Source organism: Rutidosis leptorrhynchoides, chromosome 1, assembly GCF_046630445.1.
Source record: "Rutidosis leptorrhynchoides isolate AG116_Rl617_1_P2 chromosome 1, CSIRO_AGI_Rlap_v1, whole genome shotgun sequence".
NCBI lineage: Eukaryota > Viridiplantae > Streptophyta > Magnoliopsida > Asterales > Asteraceae > Rutidosis > Rutidosis leptorrhynchoides.
The window spans coordinates 57919042-57939977 of record NC_092333.1 but is presented as its reverse complement, the minus strand read 5'-3'; the positions used below and the strand labels follow the sequence as shown (position 1 = coordinate 57939977).

The following is a 20936-nucleotide window of genomic DNA, read 5'->3' as shown; positions in this document are numbered from 1 at the left end:
GCGACAGTGTCGACCATATATTTTTTCAGGTGGTATAACCGACCTATATCATTCTGGTGGTATAACCGACCATATATCATTTTGGTGGTATAACCGACCATATATCATTTTGGTGGTATAACCGACCATATATCATTTTGGTGGCAGAGCCAACCATATTTAGTATTAAGATTATCGTGCTGATAACGTGTTATAATTCAGTAGGCTTATAACTACCTTTAGTGGTTTGATTCTTGATGTTATAATTCAGTAGGCTTATAACTACCTTTAGTGGTTTGATTCTTGATGTTATAATTCAGTAGGCTTATAACTACCTTTAGTGATTTGATTCTTGATTTAGAATACTAATAATGAAGTGTAAGAACAAAGATGATAATGGAGAGAAAGAAAGAAACACTTTGTAAGTGTGAGAAATGGTGCAAGTTTAATGCTTGCATTCATGAGTATTTATAGCCTAAAATCTCAATATAAAAATACATACTTTGTGTACCAAAATTGACTATATGTATACACCAAAATTGACTATCCATATCTATATTATTATTATTATTATAACAAGTTCACCTTTAAACCAAGGTTTTGGTTCTGCTACTAGGAGTATTATTCAATGTTATGTAATTTATGTTAATCAAACATAAATGACCAACATCGATAATCAAACATAAATGACCAACATCGAAATAAACTCATAAACATATCTATATATAACAAACACCTAACATGAACGTGAGCCTAAAAAAAAAAAAAACTAGCTAACAAATTAAGCTATCTAGACCCCGAGCCTCGCGCAAAACTAAAGCCAAACTAAACTAAAAAAAACGCCTCAAATATCCCCAAACCAGTACAAAACCTACCAAGAGACAAAACAAACCAAACACAAATGCCTAACTAACAAACGAAACAACAATAAAGCACGAGAACAATCAAATCAAACCGAGTCTTATCGTTTTGTAAAATCGTTTCTTTAACGTAATTTTTTTTTTTTTTGAAACGAGGAATATCTTTAACATACAATATTGATTTATATCTACATGACTACTTAATACTTAGATTTATACGGAGTACAACTTAGATTGTAAAAACGTATCCTGTTTAAATTTTAGATTTACATGACTATTAATATATTGTTATATTTCAACTACATTTGTATGTTCATTCATATTTAATTTTTTTAAACATGTATCCATCTTTGATTTTATTGATGTTCAAATACCATGACGTCCAACTCCAAGTAAGCCCTCTTGGCTACCCACGACCTTAACTTTTAAAGAATTTCGTTCCCGTCTCGTATGACTTATAGTTCGGTAGTTCATTGGGTGGGTTTTTTTATCCTTACATTTTCGAGTGTGTATTCTTGAATGGTCATAGCGCCGTAAGCGTTAACGTTTAATATTTTACATGTACATTTATTATTAACGTGTTACGTTTACGTTTACGTTTTATAGTTTTCAATTTAGGTTTACATTTACATTTACTATTTACATCTTTACATTTTATGTTTTATTGTAAATTGTAATTGTATCACATAATTAAAAGTCTCCAAATCAAACAAATACGGAGTAATAAGATTTCAAATTCACATTTTGTAGATTTCAAATCTTGAAATTTTCTCGAACCAAACGCGACCTAAATACAGTAACAAAACTTACTCAAATGGTTTATCGATGAGCAAAAAGCGCGTGTAATCCATCTGTACACATAAATCCCCCTTTCAATACTGGAAGTCATCCTTGATTCAATTCTTTCGATCTTTTTGATTACAAAATAATTATAGTAAATATATTCATTATATTTATATAATTATTCACCCCTTTTTATTTTTTCACATAAATCTTCCATAAATCTATCTATTTAGATACAGATTTAAGAACCCTCACACGATTCATTAAGGTATCATTGTTATAACACGAATATTGACTTTTTCGTATGCATTAAACGATTACCGTAATTTGATTCTAAAGTTTGTTGCTTTGGTTAAGTCAGATCAGATCGTAGGGTTTTCAAGATAATTAATCAGTCACCATGTTTTCTCGAATATTTGGGAAACCTAAGCAGGAAACTAACGCTGTAACAACGTTAGAAAAATTAAATGAGGTAATATTGTGACCCTTTTTGTTTTATTTTTTATTTTTTATTTTTAGTTGGAAAGATTTATATTTTCTTGATGGGGTTTTGTTAATTTGGATTAAAGTTTTTTACTTGGAGAATAATGTTTTCAGGGTTGATTGAGAAATTGAAGCTTTTGGGTTTATTATATGTGATTTTTATCTTTGTTGCTTACTTTTAGTCCAGACCCAAGATTTGTATGACCTTAACTGCTAATTGTTGCCAGTTTATAGTTGATTTAGAAAGAAACTAAAAATACTTTAATCATTAAAGGACTTGGACAATTGATGTGTGTTTAGTGTTCACTATATGAAACTAAAGAATGACCACAAATTTTAATTGTACTTTTTTAGTAACATCAATAAACTATAAATAGTTATTTCATGCTTATAGATTCCTAGTAAATTTAGAGTGTACATTAGTTGCTGTTAAGTGTTAAGTTATCCTATGGATTTATACACGTCTACGAATCGAAAGATTAATTTTTTCTTTTCATAAGTCTTATATGACTGTTTCTTTTTAGTCGCATCAAACAGTAAACATGTACATGTTTTTATATACTATGCGTATTGTTTGTTAATAATCTATGCAGACACTTGAAATGCTAGAGAAGAAAGAAAAAGTACTTTTGAAGAAAGCTTCTGCAGAAGTTGATAAAGCCAAGGAGTTCACCAGAGCTAAAAATAAAAGGGGTATAATTTTGAGATTCAATGAGTTTATTTATTAATTTTTGGGTTATGGTATACTTGTTACAGTATTAATGTATGACTTATACTTTTTTAATCTTATAACATATAAAAGAAATAACCACTATCAATAAGTGTTTTCACCCTTGAACTAGAACTCGAGAGGGAGTATTGATACACAGACACACGCACAATACGTCTTACTTAACTTCTTTTATCTGATATTTTTCTATTAGATAATGTTGCTTTTCCATTTATTTGGATCTGAAACTTTAGTCTTGTATTTTTATGAATGTTAAGATATATACTTATACTAATCATGTTGTTGCTTTCTTTTTTACATATGGAATTTTCCAGCTGCAATTCAGTGTTTAAAGCGAAAAAGACTTTATGAACAGCAAGTTGAACAGCTTGGAAATTTTCAATTGCGTATTCATGATCAGGTTCGTTGGAATATTTGATAATTAATCAATTTGAATTGTTTGTTTTTTATTTTTCTTTCGCGAAAATTTGAGCTAATTTGTTTGCATGTGGACACCAGATGATAATGCTTGAAGGTGCAAAAGCCACCACAGAGACGGTTGATGCTTTAAGGACTGGAGCTCAAGCTATGAAGGCAATGCAAAAGGCTGTGTAAGTTTTAGATTCTATTATTGTGCACAAAAGGCACCAATTGTCTGTTTCTATGTGCATAATCAAACATCTCTTTGTATAGTAGAGTTAAATTGGGCGGGTTAGGTGACGATTGAAAAAAGGTATTGCCATGATTTCGGTTCAGTCTAACTGGGTCAAATTGACTTGACCTGAAACATTTTTTCCCGGAAGCTATTGCAATACAAAATTTAGTGTGTCAAATATAACATGCAAAAGTTTGATAATTTTGATAATAATCTGTATAGTTAATTTGGATGACTTTCAAAATTGTTCACTTTTTATTATTTTATTTTATTATATTTTTTCGTATAAGAGATAATTATAACCTTGAATTAGCCCATTTATAAGTTTGTGGGTCGAAATGGCCAGCTGCGATCTTTATGTTGAAGATGCAGCTGTTGCATTTTTTTATAAACTAATACGGAGTAAGTTACAAACATCATTGTGTGAAACCAGTTCAGTTTATCTCATCAGGGTATCTGATTATATAAACTGAAAATACTTATGAGTTAAACATTAGTATATTAAAAGTTCACCCTTAACTTGCCTTCTGCTTCTGGTTGTAATAATAATGATAATGAATGATGTTTTTTAATGGGACACAGGAATATTGATGATGTGGACAAGACAATGGAGGAGATTAATGAGCAAACGGAAAATATGAAATTAATTCAGGAAGCACTGGCAACACCTATTGGTTCGGCAGCTGATTTTGATGAGGCATGGATTCTAACTTCCTTTATCTTAGGAAATGTTGTTATACTTGTTCATACGAATCAAATTTTAATATTTAATCTCATTATATATTATATATTATAATTTTAATAATAATAAACTGACGATTGCTATTTACCAAAAAAGAAAAAAAAAAGCACGTCGACTATTCTAAACATTATTGCATAGTCACATAATATTGTTCGATTAACTACAATTTTTTTGAATCTCACAAAAAATTCTTATGCCCATCTAAAAACACCGACTTTGACCCTACGTGTAATTCAATGAAAGTATTCATTTGTTTCCCGAGAACTATATAAAATAAAGGTCAACCTTTTTATTAGTCATTTGTTTCCTCTTAAGATATGAATATATAATAATTGTAAAATCATGAAAATGCAGGATGAGTTGGAGGCTGAACTTGAAGAATTAGAAGGAGCTGAGTTGGAGGACTTGCTTCTACAGCCTGCCACAACGGCTCCGGAAACACCTGTGCACGTGCCTACTGGAAGAATACCGACACGTCCACCTCCACGTCAGAACACTGCCGAGGATGACGAACTTGCTGCATTGCAGGCAGAAATGGCACTGTAAAGGTCAGTTTGTAATTTTTTCTACTTCATTATTAAAACTTAATGGTGTTCGGACGTGCTCGTTAAAAGTGATTTTGTTATATTTAAAAAAAAAATTAATCTAAATAAGATAAACAATTGTGATAAATTTGGCTATAAAAGTTGCATGTGTGGTATCTTACCTGTACTTTTACTTGCATAGCACCCAAACTGTGATTGATTTAAGTGATTTACAATGTGGTAGTGTTATGATAACACTTTGGTCATCTTGATTTATTTGTATTACATACCTTTGTTTTTATAACGTTCCCTAAAACAGACTAGTGGTTGGCATCTGATATCCTTACAACAGGTCCTGATATTTACATGATATTCGGGTTAGCCGTTAGGCCTCGTACATCTGGGTAAAAATACTTGCCCTTCTGGGTAGTCTGAGCAAGGAAAACCTTATTCATTTACCCGTTTATATGACCTTTTTTTATCTTGCAATGCAACGCCTTTTATATCTAAACCTGTTAAGAAGAAGAGCCATTGGCATTAATAAACTTGTTAGCTGTTACCACATAATCAAGTTAACAATACCATAGTTTAATATTTTCTATTAAATGACGGCCCAATTCTTGTCATAATACAATATGGAAGCTACTATTACAACCTAATCAATTTTTATGTTGCGTAAAAAATGTATTGTATTTGTTGGCTGACATGAACATGTACGTAATATACTCGTGCAGTTTCAACTCTCGGTTGGAAGAAATTGTAAAGATTGGAGGTATGGGTACGTGTAATTTATTCACATCAACACATGTCGTTTGTTTGATAACTCGATCAATGTCTTTATTCGTTATAGGGATGAAAAGGATTGTCGTTCCCATTTTTATAGTTTTCATGTGTTGGTGTGACGTATTGGTAATCCTGGTTACAATGTCGATCTTGGTCATTTGAGAATTTTTCCTTTTCATTACTAGAATGTTTATACTGCCATTTTTGAGTTTTAATGGTTAAATACAATCAACTATTGTTATCAAGTAAGTTGTTCTAGCCGTTGTAGAAAGGTGTCGCCGTGGGAGTGTCCAAATTGTTTGAACCACCCCTAACTGCTGTCTATTTTTTGTTTCATATTGAAAAATTGTAGATTTATTAGGAGCAAGGACCAACTTTTTTAGTGGCTAGGAGGTTTCCTCCCCTAAAGTTTAAATAAGTAATAAAATTTGTAACTTTGAGTTATGTATGGACGTTTGATCTTTGAATTAATTAAATTAGAGTTCGTATAAAGAGGATATAATCAAAATGGTAAAGGTTCACCCTATGATTATGCTTGATATATTATGATTTATACACTTACAAAGTTACGAGTTTAACCATTCAAGTTTAACCCTTTTTGTACAATCCCACTACAGCTTAGTGGTTCACCACACTTTTAACCATTCAGGCTTGACCGAGTGATCACCGAGTTGTCCAATAAAGCACACCACTCGGGTTCAATTTTTGGCAATGCGCAATTCAAAGGGAGTGTGACTAGTGGGTATGATTTATACACTTACAAAGCACACCACCCGAGTTGTCCAAATTGTTCAAAAAGGGAGTGTGACTAGTGGGTGCGCATAATGCGCAATCAGTGGCGAATCTAGGATTAAATTTCAATGGGGTCCTATAAAATTTATGAGGTACTTTGTAAAAAAAATTTCTTCAAATATGACTATTTACTTCAAAAATACCATTGATTTCAAAAATATATAGGGTCCTATCTTTAAATTTAGTGGTGTCATATAAAATTCTAATAGTAATTAATAATAAAAAATTTAAAAATAGTGGGGTCCTTTGACCCCACACCCATATATATAAACTCGCCAGTGTGCGCAATTCACCTGGTATCAGGTCTCGCGCTTGGGGGTTTGATTACCCGATGTTTTATCTTCTATGAGGGAGCCAATGTGCTCGTTCATAGGAGTGTTTACTCGCTTAAAAAAAAAAAAAAAAAAAAAAAGGTTTATTAATAACATTTTTTTGGTTGTAAAATGTTATATGTAAAAACGGGTAGCTCACTGGACATACAAGTATACAACATTTACACTTACACCCACATATACGACACACTGTACAACTTGTGATGGAGAGTGTACAATCGTGTTGCTAGTTAGCCAAGATATTTTGAGTTTTTAACAATAACAAAAATACTGTCAAGAAAATGCGTGTAAGCCTTTTTATTGTGTGAGATTGAACCCCAAACCAGTGGCCAAGAGCTGATAACACCAACAAAACCAATTTCAATTTTATCCATCAAATTCTTTTTTCATCTATTGATGAAATTTTCACAAAAATGGGTTTGCGTTTCAGACTCAATTTGAAATGGGGTCTTTCCCTTCAACCTCATCTCTCCTCAAGTTCTTCATCTTTTTCCTCCATTACATGTGCTGCATCCTGTAAGTATCATCTCAATCATGAGTCAGGATTTTTAATTCGATTTAATTGTAAAAAAATATTTGTGGGCAGTTTTTGAAATCATAATTAATGAATGAATTATCATGAAAGCTTGAAACTTGTTGACAGTTAAAAGCAAAGTTGTGAATTATGATATGGCAAGGGTATCTCTACCAATTTCAATGGAGAGTGAGACTTCTTATAATGATACTATTATCGGAAACACATGTTCGTCCACTTCTCGAATCTTGGATACCGATTACTCTGAAATCGGAGATATTAAGGTTTTTGTTTCATATTGTAGTATTATACTAATACATCAGTTTCTGAAAATGTTGACTTTTGAGGTCAAACATTACTTGCTGAAGTGTAAATAAGTACTTTTGTATAAATAAGTTGACACCATTGTTATCATATACTCCTATAGTCTTGTGTAGTGGTTAATGATGTAATTTTCATGTTCTTAACTCATATTGCTGATGATTTTGGAACTTGACTTTTGTGTTTGAGTTCAAATGTCATATTATATTATAATATTACATGTTTGATCTTAATGCTTATAGTATGGTTTTGATTCTTTCAGAGGAGTGTTGACAATTTGTTACGAGAATATAGTTTAGCGTTCATTGCCAGCTTACAAGAAAACAAGATAACACAATATCGGTTACTCTTAGAAAATCTTGTTGTCTTGGAGGATACATTTGCGGATTCGGATGTGGTAGCGTTAGAACGTGACATATGGGTTCAATTAGAAAAGCTTGGAGCTTTAAAATTTCTTCGTGCTCCTTTTTCAGAAATGCCCAAATACCCATCTCTAGCTAATTATAAAAATGTTGAAACGGTCAAGCCTATAGTGCATTCAACTAGAAAGGTTAATAGAAGATCACAAAAGGAGCGAATATCGAAGAAGGTAAATGGTGTTTGTACAGTGGAGTTTCGCTCACAAGCAGTCAACCATAAGAATTCAAGACGGGTCAACTTTTCCTCGAGACGATCATTGAATTCTAAAAGTGGAAGGGTCAAAATCACTAGGAATGAGGCGGAGCTATCACGAGGAGTTAAGGTTTCTTCCGATCTTTATATCTGTTATTAATAAAAATCACTACTTTTCACCTCTTTCAGTTTGTTTGAATAATGTTTGATGTAATTTGATGATTATGCAGATGGTTGCTAATTTGGAGAGAATTAGAAATATGTTAGAAGAAGAAACAGGGAATATGGTTAGTTTTAGTAGTTGGGCAGCAGCTGCTGGGGTTGACAAGAAAGAATTGGTTGAAAACTTGCAATTTGGTTGGTGTTGCAGGGATGAGCTTTTGAGAAGTACACGGTCCTTAGTTATATACCTTGCAAAGAACTATAATTGTCAAGGAATAGCCTTCAAAGATTTAATTCAGGTTTGCATAAATTTGTTCTTATGAGTATACAAATTTATTGTGGTTAACACTTAACATTAGGGTCTAATGATGGCAAGTGACACAACGTAGACTCACAATAGATATTTATTCTGATTGTTTCTACGTTCCCATTTTCAACAAACGGTCGAGCTAAAATTGTAATTTGATCTAGAATCATTTGTTGGAGGTTTTCAAGTTTCTTTTAGGGTAAAATAATCGATGACCAGATCAATCACTGAATCGTGGTATCCCTTTCCGAAAGTAATTATTCGACCCTTATTGTCTGGGTTACACGAATATCACTTTAAGATAAGACAGAGACTTCGTTCTTGTTTTGGCAGAAAACAAAAACTGTTGCAGAAGAGTATTTAGGTTTTCGTTTTGTATCTAACCTCATGAATAATCCGTCTATGTATTTATAGGCACCCGTAATTATGAAAGAAGATATATTCGAATGAATTGGCCGATTGACTCTCCATAAATATCTCTCATAATATTCAAAGTGGTTAAGATAATAATATTTTTCATAAACAAGAATTATCCTTTCCACAAGTATAGCATAAGTAGTTATAGAAACCATCCTTCTGTATTTTACTAAAACTTGGACAACACGCTAAAACTCAAAATTCGTGCTAATTTTTTTTTTTTTTGCTGCCTCTTAAGAGGGAGCATGGAATCCTTGCTGCCTCTTGTGCTCCCTTTTCAGAGGGAGCACCAAACAGCAAAATACTTAGTGAATTTTAACGTCTTTTTTATGTTGCCTCTTGTGCTGCCTCTCAGAGGGAGCACCAAACTTGTGCTGCCTCTTCCGCACTTTCTTGTGTTGCCTCTGCCTCTTCAGAGGGAGCACCAAACACTTGGCCAAATTTCAGCTGACTGAGAAGACATAGCATTGAAAACACTTTGTCAAATTTTAGCTGACTAAGAAGACATAGCACGAAAACACTTAGTCAAATTTCAAGTAGACCAAGTCATGATAGTAAATAATAGAAAACCACTTTGGGTCCGGGTATTCTATCACTTAATGGGTGTACACTCCGTACCTCCTAACCCATTTACAAGTGTACGACTAAATCCCTCAGTTACACTAAATTTCCAACATCATTAACCTTTGTTGTGTAATTTGTTAGGTGCAAACCAAAGTCCCATATCGAAATTTAAAAAGAAAGATTGTATGTATGAGCTCTTGAGCTACTCTCTCTATTACCGATTGGTTTAGAGTACTAAGGAACTCAGTAGACTTATACGTTGGATATGTTGTTGGGCTAAAACGGTCCTAATAATTATTTTTCATATAGGTAACGCAACTCAAAGAACTTCGTATCATAGAATAGTAACCTTAACAATTTGATATAAGCTAATCTGCGAAGATAAATATAAGCAACTATTAAGGCAAAAAAGTTTGTAGCATTATTGTGGACAATGAGTCTTTTAGGTGAGATAATGGAGAGAAATGGAACTTTACAAAGTGCTAATAAACAGGTATGCTTACAACATAGCTAACAAAATTACTCACACAATTTGCAGGCAGGAAATGTTGGCGTTCTTCAAGGTGCGGAACGCTTTGACCGGACCAGAGGATATAAATTCTCGACGTATGTACAGTATTGGATTAAGAAATCATTGTTGATGTTGCTATCTCGACATGCTAGAGAGATAAGGATACCCGTATGTTCACGCTCTCTGCCCAACTGACTTCCTTTCATTTTGTATATGTTCTTTTAAACTGGCGGGTTGGGTGTGTCGAGCCTGTTTAAAGTGAGTATTTTTCTAACGGGTCAGGTTGACCCAAAACACTTTTTTCCATAAGAAGCTGTTTATATAGCCTATGTTACAGTTAAGATATGATGACTCAATTTATATGATGACTCAATTTATAGTAACTCGATAGTAATATAATTATAATTTAATAAATATATTGGTTAGGATATTTTTTGCTTTACAAGTACACTTCCATCCCCATTTGACCGGGTTCCTTATTTTCTACGGTGATAATCCGTACACAATCAATTTTTGTTGATACACAACCAAACATGCTCTGAAATATTTTACTATACAACATCATAAAGCTCGTTTGGTTGTGTACTAATAAAAAGTGGTTGTGTAATGTGTACGGATCACTCCCCTTTTTCTAAATTACCGGGGGACCCGTTAGAGATAAAACATAACCTGAATTGACCTATATACAATTAGTCTGGTATAAATTACACTTCTAATTGCTCTAACTCTTATTTTTCTTTTTCTTTGTCTTTGAATATTCGTAGCTTACATTGAGCAAGGCCATAAGTAAGATTCAAAAAGCTAAAAAAGCGCTCGATAAAGGCCGCGGAGTATGCCCAGACGATTGTGAAATCGCCAATTTCACCGGTCTTTCATTGGCTAAAATTGAATCCGCTAGTAAATGCCTTAGAGTTGTCGGTTCTATCAATCAGACAAATGCCAAGTTTTGGGTACGTCTCCTTACGTCATGAGCGATTTTCAATATTTCTTCGAATAAACACTCTGTTAAAAATATGAAACCTTGAAGTGACATAAACAGTTTGATATTCAATATATCTATTTATCGTGTAGGAATGCATGCCTGATCCAACAATGATGACACCAGAAGAAGCGCTCATGAAGGAACATATGATAAACGAAATGTACAACCGAATCGAAGATTTAGATGCTAGAGAAAGGAAAGTGTTGGTTTTGAGATTCGGGCTGAAAGGACATCAACGAAAGACATTAGAGGAGATCGGAGGGTATTATGGTGTGAGTAAAGAATGGATTCGAAGAATAGAAAGGAAAGCATTAACGAAACTAAAAGTTGATGATGAAGAAACATTACAAAGTTTAAGATATTATCTGTGCATATAAAGTTTATAAACACTATATAGTTGAGCTTTTGAACAGTTTCTTTGTAAAAATTGCAACATTTGACATGACAACTGTTGTTTCATGATGTTTGTAAAAATGGCAACATAAAAGGACTAAAAAGGATGATCGCTTACAAATGAATTTGATGATTGAAAGATTGTTGAGTTCAACACCTATATGTTGTTCGTGTGTTTAAAAGATGCTCAAAACATTAATAGGCTATAAAGGAAAAATTATATACGTAATAACTCATAAAACTAGTTTTAGAGCAGCATAAACATGTCAATTCTGGTGAAACTGTATGTTTACTGGAACTCGGTGAAATTGAAACGCGTAGAGGAGCAAACCAGGTTGTGACCTTAAGAATGTAAGGGTTTCATTTTTCATCAGTTTGTAGTTTGCATGTTATGTTTAATCATACTCGTGTTGTTCTTATAAAGGGATAATTGGAGATTGATCTTGTTCTCTTCTACGCATGGAGATGCTGATCAGCTTATTGTTATACAAAATCATTTGAGTCCATGTTGACTTTTCACACACCACATAAAACAAAATATTGATGAAGGAAATATTGGGGGCAGGGGCGGAGCTAGTAGGGGGGCGTAGGGGTGCTTCGCCTCCCCCAACTGCAGTCGTATATTTGACATCGAATCTGTATTTTAATGGAGAATTTTTAAGTTGTAGACTATTAAATATAAGTTAGGGTTTATGGTTACTAACTTGCAGGTGGATTTTAGATGAATTGGGGGAGGGGACGATTTTTATGAGTTTCCTAATTTCTACCCCTCAGCTTATGTTTAACATTTCATTTTAGTCCTTTATAAATGATATTGTGTCAATTAATATATTTAAGTAAATATAATTTCTTGTGAAAGTCAACAATATTTTCAACATCTCAATATAGTTGTAAACTTCCATTTTTTAGTAATCAATCTATGTAAGTGTTTTGGTAGAGAATAATATATTTTTAATGGTTAGTAGTACAATTATATACCGTAATAGTGTAAATATGTACAAAAATATAAGTGTACAACTTGAGATGAAAATAATAATATGAAAAATCATGTATTCGAGTCCGAGTGTTAGCTATTACAAATGATTGTAAACTTGTATATGTTGTTCTTGGTATGTAAACTTGTATATAAGTGTTTCTAGGGTAAAACTTAGTTTGAAACTTGAAAGTAACTTGAATAAAAATATACTGTATATGTTGTTATTGATATGTAAACTCGTACATACGGAATCGAGTGTTTCTAGTGTTATTGTAATTAAACGTAAAAATTAAGCCACCCTTAACGCTAATTCCTGGCTCCGCCATTGATTGGGGGCGACTAAAATTCTTTCTCGAGCTTTGCAAAAGAAATCGTAAAATATTATCAATGCCATGGAACGATTTTCAGTAGTGAAGGAAAACCTAAAAGAATTAAGAAATAATGGATGAAATTCTTTACTTGAACAACTTCGAGAAACATGAAATATATAATTTTGATTTCAACGCTTAGACAAGTTTAGTCAATATCGACCTTGTCAACAAGAAAATCATGTTACTTTTGAACGTTTATTATCGGGTAGATGTCTTCATTATTACACTTGACAAATAATTTTTAGAATTTAACAATAGATTTAAGATCAACCTCCAAGAGTTATTAACTGCTCTACTCTAGTTCCAAAAAGATTTTAAAGGGTTAAATATTGATCATATTTGCTATCTTGTTTAGAAATACTTTAGAGAGCAAGAGAGGAACTTATTGAAGTCTGAATTAAAGCTATTCAATATTGAGATGCCAAAGAACCCGAACCTAATTGGTGCGTCGAGTCTTACTAAATTATGTAAAGTCTTGTGAAAACTAAGATGTGTGACAACTATACTTCACTTGACAGATTGATACTAATTTTAACACTTCATTTTATAACTGCTATAACTGAGAGAGCATTTACTATAATAAAGGTTTATGCAAGAATTGGCTTAACAACATCATGTCAGTTGACTTCCTAGCTAATAGTTTGGTGGTTTACAACGAACGGGAAATTATTGAAAAGTTTAGCTTAGAATTTGTTTTCGATGATTTTAAAATGTGTAAAGGCTGTATAGCAGACTTATAATTTTTCCCATCTTATGACTTTGATGACTATTTTATAACGTACTATGTATTATATATATATATATATATATATATATATATATATATATATATATATATATATATATATATATATATATATTCATTTCTCCAATCAAAACTTCAGGTTCCACCTATATATGCCTCGGTATAACGCTGGCGTACATGTCACGGGATTGTCTATAAGCATGTTTTTATATCTTTACAAATGAAGTTGAAATTAAGTTTGTGAAGTACTTTCTATAGGCTATAAACTATATTATTATCTGGCATGTGGATGTATATTACAAAGAATTTAATTATGTTTATATAAAAGAATTCTATTAATTTATCAGTAAATTGATTAATAAAAATAATTATTTAAGAGTATTATAAATAACAAAAATAATTTTTAAATGAGAGTCCACTAAAACTGTTAGAGTTGTCTTTCACATGTATAAAATAATCATATAACTAAGTAATTATCATCACAAAATTAACAATTAACTGCTATGTAGAATTAATTTAAACGTGCTAATGAAGTCATAAGGGTCGTCTAAAATAAATAACTTCCAAACATCATAAATAAATAAATAATATTTATATTTAATTTTAATTTTAATTTTATATTTAATAATTTATAATTTATAATTTATTTATTAAATAAAATATATCGCCAATTGGCAAGCGTAGATGCTGCAATTACACGTTCTTTAATAATCCGACCGTTGTAAAAAAACAACTAACTGCACCTCTTCTTGACTTCTCCTTCACTCTCTTTGTTTCTTCATTTGAATTTTAAATCAACCCCTCTTTCTCTCTCTAAAATTCTCTCTTTCTCTCTCTACAATCTATCATGGCAATCTCAACGGAGACACATCCTCAACAACAAAAGGTAACAGCACACTCTCAATACGTCCCTCTAGTACTTATTGTACTTAAATTTTATTTGTTTCGCCATTTGTGTTAGGGTTTTGTTAGATCGTGCTTAGTTATGGAAATTACTCCGTATGTAGTAGTCATTCAATTGTGAATTTTAATTATGCTAATTTGGATTATAAGTATTGTAATTACAAGGTTTACTTACGATTGCTTGTAACTGATGTTGGAATCTTTCAATTTTGAAGACTAATTAGGGCTGATTTGGACTATAGATACGTAATTGTGAAGTTTAATTAAGCTGATTTGGAAATAATGTTCTCATTCCATTCTAAAGTTTAATAATTCAGTTGTGAACTTATGTTACTTTGTTTTCGTGTATACAATATGATAGCCTCTGTGATTATTTGGGCATTAAAATATTTAAGGATGAATTATTTGTGATTAAAATATTTCATTTTATTCTATTATAAAATTGAGTATATATAAGGTTTCCTGATATTGTATTAATAGAACCTAGAGTAAGGTTTTCGGAAAGCTTTCACTTTGAAACAAGGTTAGTTGCTGCAGTTTTAACCGGTCATAAAGATGCAATGCTTAAGTAATAATGATGAACTAGTTATGATATTTGTCATGCATGATTTTATATCCTGATGGATTTTCTTACTTTCGTTTCGTTAGGTTTCTACACAGGCCGCAGGAGATAAAAAGAGATGGACGATTGATGACTTTGACGTTGGAAAGCCATTGGGAAGGGGAAAGTTTGGGCACGTCTATATTGCACGAGAAAAGAGGGTAAGCAAACCAAAATTTCTTGTCAATTTGAGCAATGTTATATGTGCCTAAAGATAGGTCTAAAAGTAGCCCTAATACCAAATGAGCCCATATTTACAACTCATAGCTTAATGACACATATATTAGGTCAATTTGTAAGCCATTTTATTTAGATCAATTTATCATTTCTCTGTCATTTTGTTAAGTTTGGCTTAAAAAGTATCATTTTTTTTTTGTCTGTATATCTACAGAGCAATCATATTGTGGCATTAAAGGTGCTTTCCAAGACTCAGCTAAAACAGTCGCAAGTGGAGCACCAGCTTCGTCGTGAAGTTGAAATTCAAAGTCATCTTCGACACCCTAATATTCTAAGGCTTTATGGCTACTTTTATGATCAGGTTTCACCCTTTGTAGTATAACACTATAACCACACCGTACACTTACTGTTCTTTTTGACATTTCTAATACATCGCTAATAACTCAATCAGAATAGGGTCTACTTGATTCTGGAGTATGCTGCAAAGGGTGAACTTTACAAGGACCTGCAAAGGTGCAAATACTTCAGTGAACGTCGTGCTGCTACGGTATGACTTCTTTACTAACAAATTAATGCATGTTAAGGATATGATTGATTGAGGTCAGAGTCATACTATGTTACATAACAATTTCTTTTCCATCTAAACAGTACGTTTCAGCATTAGCACGGGCTCTGATTTACTGTCATGGAAAGCATGTTATTCATCGAGACATTAAACCAGAGAACCTCTTGATTGGTGCACGGGTAAATAAAAGCTCCATAACTTCATTTTGGTTTGGTTTTTATTTGATCACAAAGAGAACGTGTGCTAGATTTATACAGCACATGGGTTATATATTTCGCAGGGTGAACTGAAGATTGCTGACTTTGGCTGGTCAGTTCACACGTTCAGTCGCAGGAGAACCATGTGTGGGACCCTAGATTATCTCCCACCAGAAATGGGTAAGATACATATACTTGATTAAATGTATCCATCATTTAATTTAATGCTTTGAGTTTCCAGACTTATATATATCGTGCTAAAACTAAAAATTATGTAGTGGAGAGCAAGGAGCACGATGCAAGTGTAGATATATGGAGTCTTGGGATTTTGTGCTATGAATTTCTCTATGGTCTCCCTCCATTTGAAGCAGAAGAGCATTCTGATACATACAGAAGGTGATAATGCTATTTACAAAATTACCCTCAGTGTGTTCTAGTTTAATAAAGGTGTGGAATTTGGATATGTAATTGGCATTATTGACTCAATTGTGCAGGATAACACAAGTAGATCTAAATTTCCCTTCAAAACCTGTTGTTTCTGCACTTGCAAAGGACCTTATTAGTCAGGTTTGACCAAACCCTTCTCTGACTAAATCCTGGAAATTGTATTATGAATGGTCATTTTAATTTTTAATATACATATACATAAAGTACTAATAACACACTCCATATGTAGATTTACTGACATGTAGTTATGATTAAATGCAGATGCTTGTTAAGGATGCAAGTAAACGGCTTCCGTTACATAAGCTACTTCAACATCCATGGATTGTCCAAAATGCAGACCCTTCTGGTGTATACAGTGGTTAGTATTAGTATGTGGAATGTGATTCCTTAAGGAGTTGTAAAAAGAACGATTTCATTCATTAGTCGTATGAAAAAATCAACATTTATTGTCCCTGTTCATGTTATAGTGTTGTCCTGCATTGCGTGATTTGATTAGTGTGACCTTTGATACATTATTACAACTTTATGTTTCAGATTTATTTCTAAATTATTGTTATTATTTTATTTAACATCAGTATCAGTATTAGCACAGTTCAATCATTCATTTAACTCATGAGGCTTACAAAAGAATTTCTGCACTGAATATGTCAAATAGTCGTGTTTATTGCCTTATATGTTTAACACAAACATATAGTATAATTAACTATACAATTAAGGAAATCCTAGAACAACAGTACATGGGGCAATAAACTGTTAAAGCCTAAGTGCTTTATTAAAAACTGCCATCAAAACTATACCAGCTAAGCATCCGAAGAGGAGACTGGTGCATTCAAAACTGTTTCCTACATTGACCGAAGCGTTCAGTTGGTCAATCAAATTTAGAAGACACACACGAGAGCATGTCTAAGTCTTTTTTTCATGGTTGTTGTTACCTGAACTCTTGTTGTTTTCCCGTTCCAACAAATGTCTTGCTGCCTCTTCCGCTTTCTGAAATTCAATCACTTCTTTTGGTGTTAAAAAGCTCGGCTGATTGGTGGACGCAAGTACCCTGGCCCACATTCTATCGGTGATGACAACCTTATTTTGATGATCCACTATACGCTGCAGGTTAAGAAACAGAATCAGACTTGTTGCTAAGAAATTAAGAGTAAATAAATAATAAAGTGAAAGATGTATGGATGTAAAGGCTTTTGTAGTTACACTGAATGGGATATAAGTCTGTCGACCATGCACGAGCCCTGTAATGAAGCCGGTGTACCCAGCCATGGCTCCATGTACGCAACTTTGAGCAAGGAGAGTGCAGTATATGTTGTCAGATGCATTACTTGGAACCGCACGGATCATGTAAGTAGGATCTGCAACATTTGACAATCTCATTTTTGTTGAAGTTGTATGTTAATGTTCATAGTAGAAAAATGTAGACTATATAATAACTAGAGGTTATGACCCATTTACCTATTAAACATATGTGACAGTTGATCTTTTTGTTTTTGTTAAAGAGGATTAGTATATGTTAATGATATTCTAATTATAAGTATATCAAATATAAATATCAATCATTCCATCTAAAGAAAATGTGTAAACATTTATCAGATACTGGCCCAAACCCATTGTTGCAAACGTCGGTTGCAGCGCCCGTTGCAGCAGTTTGGTGGCTAGCCTGTCCCGTTTTGAAGAAAAACGTTTAATAAGTCGGACAACAGTCAAAATTTGGGTGAAAGTGAGGAAAAGTCGGGTCAAAGTGGGTCAATGCCGGTCAAAATTCGAATTTTTGTCTGGCCTTTCAAGCCGTCTCGCATCTTTTTTCAGCCTTGCCTAAACTGATTACTATTTTATCGTAAAATGTAGTGAGAAGTTACCTATGTATTTAAGGGTAATTGACATGTAACTCTTTGTTGCAAAGTGATCCTGCAATGCAATACAACAAAAATACATTTTAACCATTCAATCTCAAAAACTACAAACTTAAAGTACACAAAATTAACTCTAAAATCTTCAGGATTAAGCAATACAATCAATACCTTAATTTTCTCAGAAAGCCACATTCCAACATCTTTAAGTAGTTTGTTTCCGGAAGCATCTTTTGCAGTTGTTGAATTGCTTTGTGCAACTAACTCTTGACCAGCTCCTTCAGCTACAACAATAACCATGTGTCCATTTTCCTTGAGCCGTTTCTCAACGTATTCTAGAAGTCCACCTTCACCTTCTAGAAAGAAAGGTGATTCGGGTATCAAACACAGATCCACATCTCGACTTGCAAGAGTTGCATACATTGCAATGAACCCTAAATAGACAACAAGTTTAAAATAGAATATTTAGATAGGAAGCTGATAGGTAGCAGTTATAAGTGGCAGTTTGGGAGTTATAACATATGAACTATTATTTGTTGACAAAATGTTTTTCGGATGAACTCTCTTGTCACGTTTCAATCTGTTACCCAACGACCCTGACCCGCCCAAATTGCCACCTCTATGATTTTCATGTCAACTGGAGGTAAAGCTAACCACTGTAGCGCCCCATTAGTTTAACTACTCCTATTCCGTTTTCTGCACTCACTGCCTCAACGTGTGCAGCGTCAATAGCACGTTGAGCCTCTTCAACAGCAGTATCAAAACCAAATGACCTGTCAATAACCTGAAACATGAATGAAATAATATGAGATATGATAATGACATAATTGATGATAATATTATATTGCACTTGATAATACATTTATGTATGCGAAAATGATTTGTCCAGAAAGAAAATACCGCAATATCATTGTCGATTGTCTTAGGAATCCCAGCCACGACAGCTTTTATGCCTCGTCGTCTGATTTCCTGCACATATAGAATATAATCGAAATGAGTATGATGTACCCCTTTTAGGCTATATAATAAAAATGTGAAAATTAATAAGTTAATAATAATAATGCAGCATACTTCAAATATTATGGCTGCACCTTTTTGGGTTCCATCACCTCCGATTATATAAACCTGTAACAATTAATAAATCAATCAGTGGATCATGTAGCATGAACTAGTGTCAAACTATTAATCAGTTTCTTATAACAAAAGAAAAGGTATAGGTAGATATAGTGAAGCATGGGTAGTGTACGTGGCAATTTCAACCCATTTACCTACAAATAGGTCAAACTTCAATCAAATACCTGATTGATACCACGGTCTTGAATGCTGTCAACAATCTTTGACTTATCATGACCCCCTCGAGATGAACCAAGAACTGTACCGCCACGTTTATGGATATCGTTTACAAATTTGGGTGTCAATGTGATGGTGTTTTTTGAGTAGAAGCCTTTGTAACCTCCCTACAGATTATTAGGCATATATATGAATTCGAGTCATGCATTTAATTCCGACAAAATGCTTATAAAATTTGATTTCTGTTAGATTTTGATGCGGATACTTACATCAATTCCTAGAACTCTTGTGACACCATACATGTGATAAAGAGCACATACAATTTCTCTAATCACTGTATTCAACCCTGGGCACAAACCACCACACGTTACAATACAAGCGTGCACTTCATCTGGTGCAAAATAAACCTGCAACATGTAAAAAATGATTTCAACATATTTTCTTATAAGTAAAATTGAGGTTAAAAAAGCAGACAAGCATTACGTTTTGGCGGGGCCCAGCCCGTCTAAAATGTGCTCCTCTTGGATCGTTCTTGTGGACAATAACCTATAAGACAACGTATACAGATTAGTAGTGATATTAATATCGGAATTTGCAACTGTACGTTTCTTCATTTTCTTTCGGTAAGTTACCTTTTCTGGAACACTTTCATCAAAATCAATAAAATATTGCCTGAAATATCAGCAGGACATATTGTCAATAAAGATTACGATAAAGTTAAGAAAATTTATATTGCGTATTGAAACGTAAGAAGGTGCAAAAATACTCACTTTACAACAGAATATGCAGGATTAAATCGCATTGGATTTGGATATGTCTGCAGAAAATAAATAACACATACATATTATGAAAATATAATGTGTTCACTGCATATTTCATGCAAACGATCCACAACCATCATAAATGGATGTTTAGCTAGTATATAAAATTTGTACAGAAGGTTTGCATTGTTCATTTATAGCATTTTAATGAAGAATACATCATAATATGTCAGTTATAATCAATAAAAGAGTCATGTGGATCCATATAAATACAATTATATATTATATATTATATATATTTATAATTTATAATAGTGGTGCATGAAATTTAGTCATTTGCATCCAAAACCCGAATACTTGTAATCTTAATGAGATGAATTATACGTTATACATTTGCATTATACTATAATAATTTGGTAAATATAATATGGACAAATCAAACTGAAACCACAAGGAAAGTAATTACATTGAGATTAGGAACATAATCAGACAAATGAGGAACATCTTCAAGGACATAACCGTAATCCCCTTTTTCAATCTTCATTTGACAATTGTTCTCTTGTTCCATTTATATATTTGTTTCCTTTCAATAGACAAATGAAAAGTTACAGGAATCAAAAGATGGGTT

General features: G+C 32.9%; 4 protein-coding genes across 7 annotated transcripts; 3 read left to right on the top strand and 1 right to left on the bottom strand.

Annotated features, from left to right (window-relative positions):
• The first annotated feature begins 1630 nt into the window (after nt 1–1630).
• Nucleotides 1631–5860, top strand: LOC139860174 (vacuolar protein sorting-associated protein 32 homolog 1-like). Of its 3 annotated transcripts, none has more exons than XM_071848952.1 (8): nt 1631–1890; nt 1980–2094; nt 2699–2798; nt 3150–3235; nt 3334–3425; nt 4052–4166; nt 4566–4759; nt 5470–5856. In XM_071848952.1, exons 2-7 carry the CDS (start codon nt 2023–2025, stop codon nt 4755–4757), a joined length of 657 nt encoding a protein of 218 aa, XP_071705053.1. In that variant the 5' UTR covers nt 1631–1890; nt 1980–2022; the 3' UTR covers nt 4758–4759; nt 5470–5856. The 3 variants fall into 3 exon arrangements, with proteins under 3 accessions (XP_071705053.1, XP_071705047.1, XP_071705058.1); XM_071848946.1 differs by having other exon boundaries at nt 1984–2094; nt 5470–5855; XM_071848957.1 differs by lacking the exon at nt 1631–1890 and having other exon boundaries at nt 2023–2094; nt 5470–5860.
• Nucleotides 5861–6950: 1090 nt separating this feature from the next.
• LOC139860161 (RNA polymerase sigma factor sigC) lies at nt 6951–11559 on the top strand. Of its 2 annotated transcripts, none has more exons than XM_071848940.1 (7): nt 6951–7158; nt 7286–7440; nt 7740–8213; nt 8320–8550; nt 10078–10218; nt 10815–11000; nt 11122–11559. In XM_071848940.1, the coding sequence occupies exons 1-7, from the start codon at nt 7056–7058 to the stop codon at nt 11407–11409; spliced, it is 1578 nt and encodes a 525-aa protein (XP_071705041.1). In that variant the 5' UTR covers nt 6951–7055; the 3' UTR covers nt 11410–11559. The 2 variants fall into 2 exon arrangements, with proteins under 2 accessions (XP_071705041.1, XP_071705036.1); XM_071848935.1 differs by having other exon boundaries at nt 7740–8219; nt 11122–11558.
• A 2728-nt stretch (nt 11560–14287) lies between these two features.
• Nucleotides 14288–16863, top strand: LOC139860154 (serine/threonine-protein kinase Aurora-1-like). The gene is made up of 9 exons (XM_071848929.1): nt 14288–14403; nt 15069–15182; nt 15413–15559; nt 15650–15745; nt 15847–15942; nt 16044–16140; nt 16239–16356; nt 16455–16527; nt 16669–16863. Exons 1-9 carry the CDS (start codon nt 14365–14367, stop codon nt 16768–16770), a joined length of 882 nt encoding a protein of 293 aa, XP_071705030.1. The 5' UTR covers nt 14288–14364; the 3' UTR covers nt 16771–16863.
• Nucleotides 16864–17004: 141 nt separating this feature from the next.
• Nucleotides 17005–20876, bottom strand: LOC139871766 (ATP-dependent 6-phosphofructokinase 6-like). The gene is made up of 14 exons (XM_071859529.1): nt 20775–20876; nt 20318–20364; nt 20180–20219; nt 20031–20093; nt 19817–19954; nt 19556–19714; nt 19329–19382; nt 19158–19226; nt 18912–19041; nt 18429–18691; nt 18267–18315; nt 17608–17762; nt 17340–17508; nt 17005–17075 (listed from the first exon to the last, which is right to left on the bottom strand). Exons 1-14 carry the CDS (start codon nt 20874–20876, stop codon nt 17005–17007), a joined length of 1509 nt encoding a protein of 502 aa, XP_071715630.1.
• Between the last annotated feature and the right edge of the window lie 60 nt (nt 20877–20936).

Excerpts from the sequence above, each read along its gene's own strand:
- LOC139860174 (XM_071848957.1), top strand. The coding sequence starts at position 2,023 with ATGTTTTCTCGAATATTTGGGAAACCTAAGCAGGAAACTAACGCTGTA. Across the intron at positions 2,799-3,149 it reads CAGAGCTAAAAATAAAAGGG|CTGCAATTCAGTGTTTAAAG; the intron begins GTATAATTTTGA and ends GGAATTTTCCAG. Across the intron at positions 3,236-3,333 it reads AATTGCGTATTCATGATCAG|ATGATAATGCTTGAAGGTGC; the intron begins GTTCGTTGGAAT and ends TGTGGACACCAG.
- LOC139860161 (XM_071848935.1), top strand. The coding sequence starts at position 7,056 with ATGGGTTTGCGTTTCAGACTCAATTTGAAATGGGGTCTTTCCCTTCAA. Across the intron at positions 7,159-7,285 it reads CATTACATGTGCTGCATCCT|TTAAAAGCAAAGTTGTGAAT; the intron begins GTAAGTATCATC and ends ACTTGTTGACAG. Across the intron at positions 7,441-7,739 it reads CTGAAATCGGAGATATTAAG|AGGAGTGTTGACAATTTGTT; the intron begins GTTTTTGTTTCA and ends TGATTCTTTCAG.
- LOC139860154 (XM_071848929.1), top strand. The coding sequence starts at position 14,365 with ATGGCAATCTCAACGGAGACACATCCTCAACAACAAAAG. Across the intron at positions 15,560-15,649 it reads ATGGCTACTTTTATGATCAG|AATAGGGTCTACTTGATTCT; the intron begins GTTTCACCCTTT and ends TAACTCAATCAG. Across the intron at positions 16,357-16,454 it reads CATTCTGATACATACAGAAG|GATAACACAAGTAGATCTAA; the intron begins GTGATAATGCTA and ends TCAATTGTGCAG.
- LOC139871766 (XM_071859529.1), bottom strand. The coding sequence starts at position 20,876 with ATGGAACAAGAGAACAATTGTCAAATGAAGATTGAAAAAGGGGATTAC. Across the intron at positions 19,042-19,157 it reads CAATCGACAATGATATTGCG|GTTATTGACAGGTCATTTGG; the intron begins GTATTTTCTTTC and ends TTCATGTTTCAG. Across the intron at positions 17,509-17,607 it reads AGACTTATATCCCATTCAGT|CGTATAGTGGATCATCAAAA; the intron begins GTAACTACAAAA and ends CTTAACCTGCAG.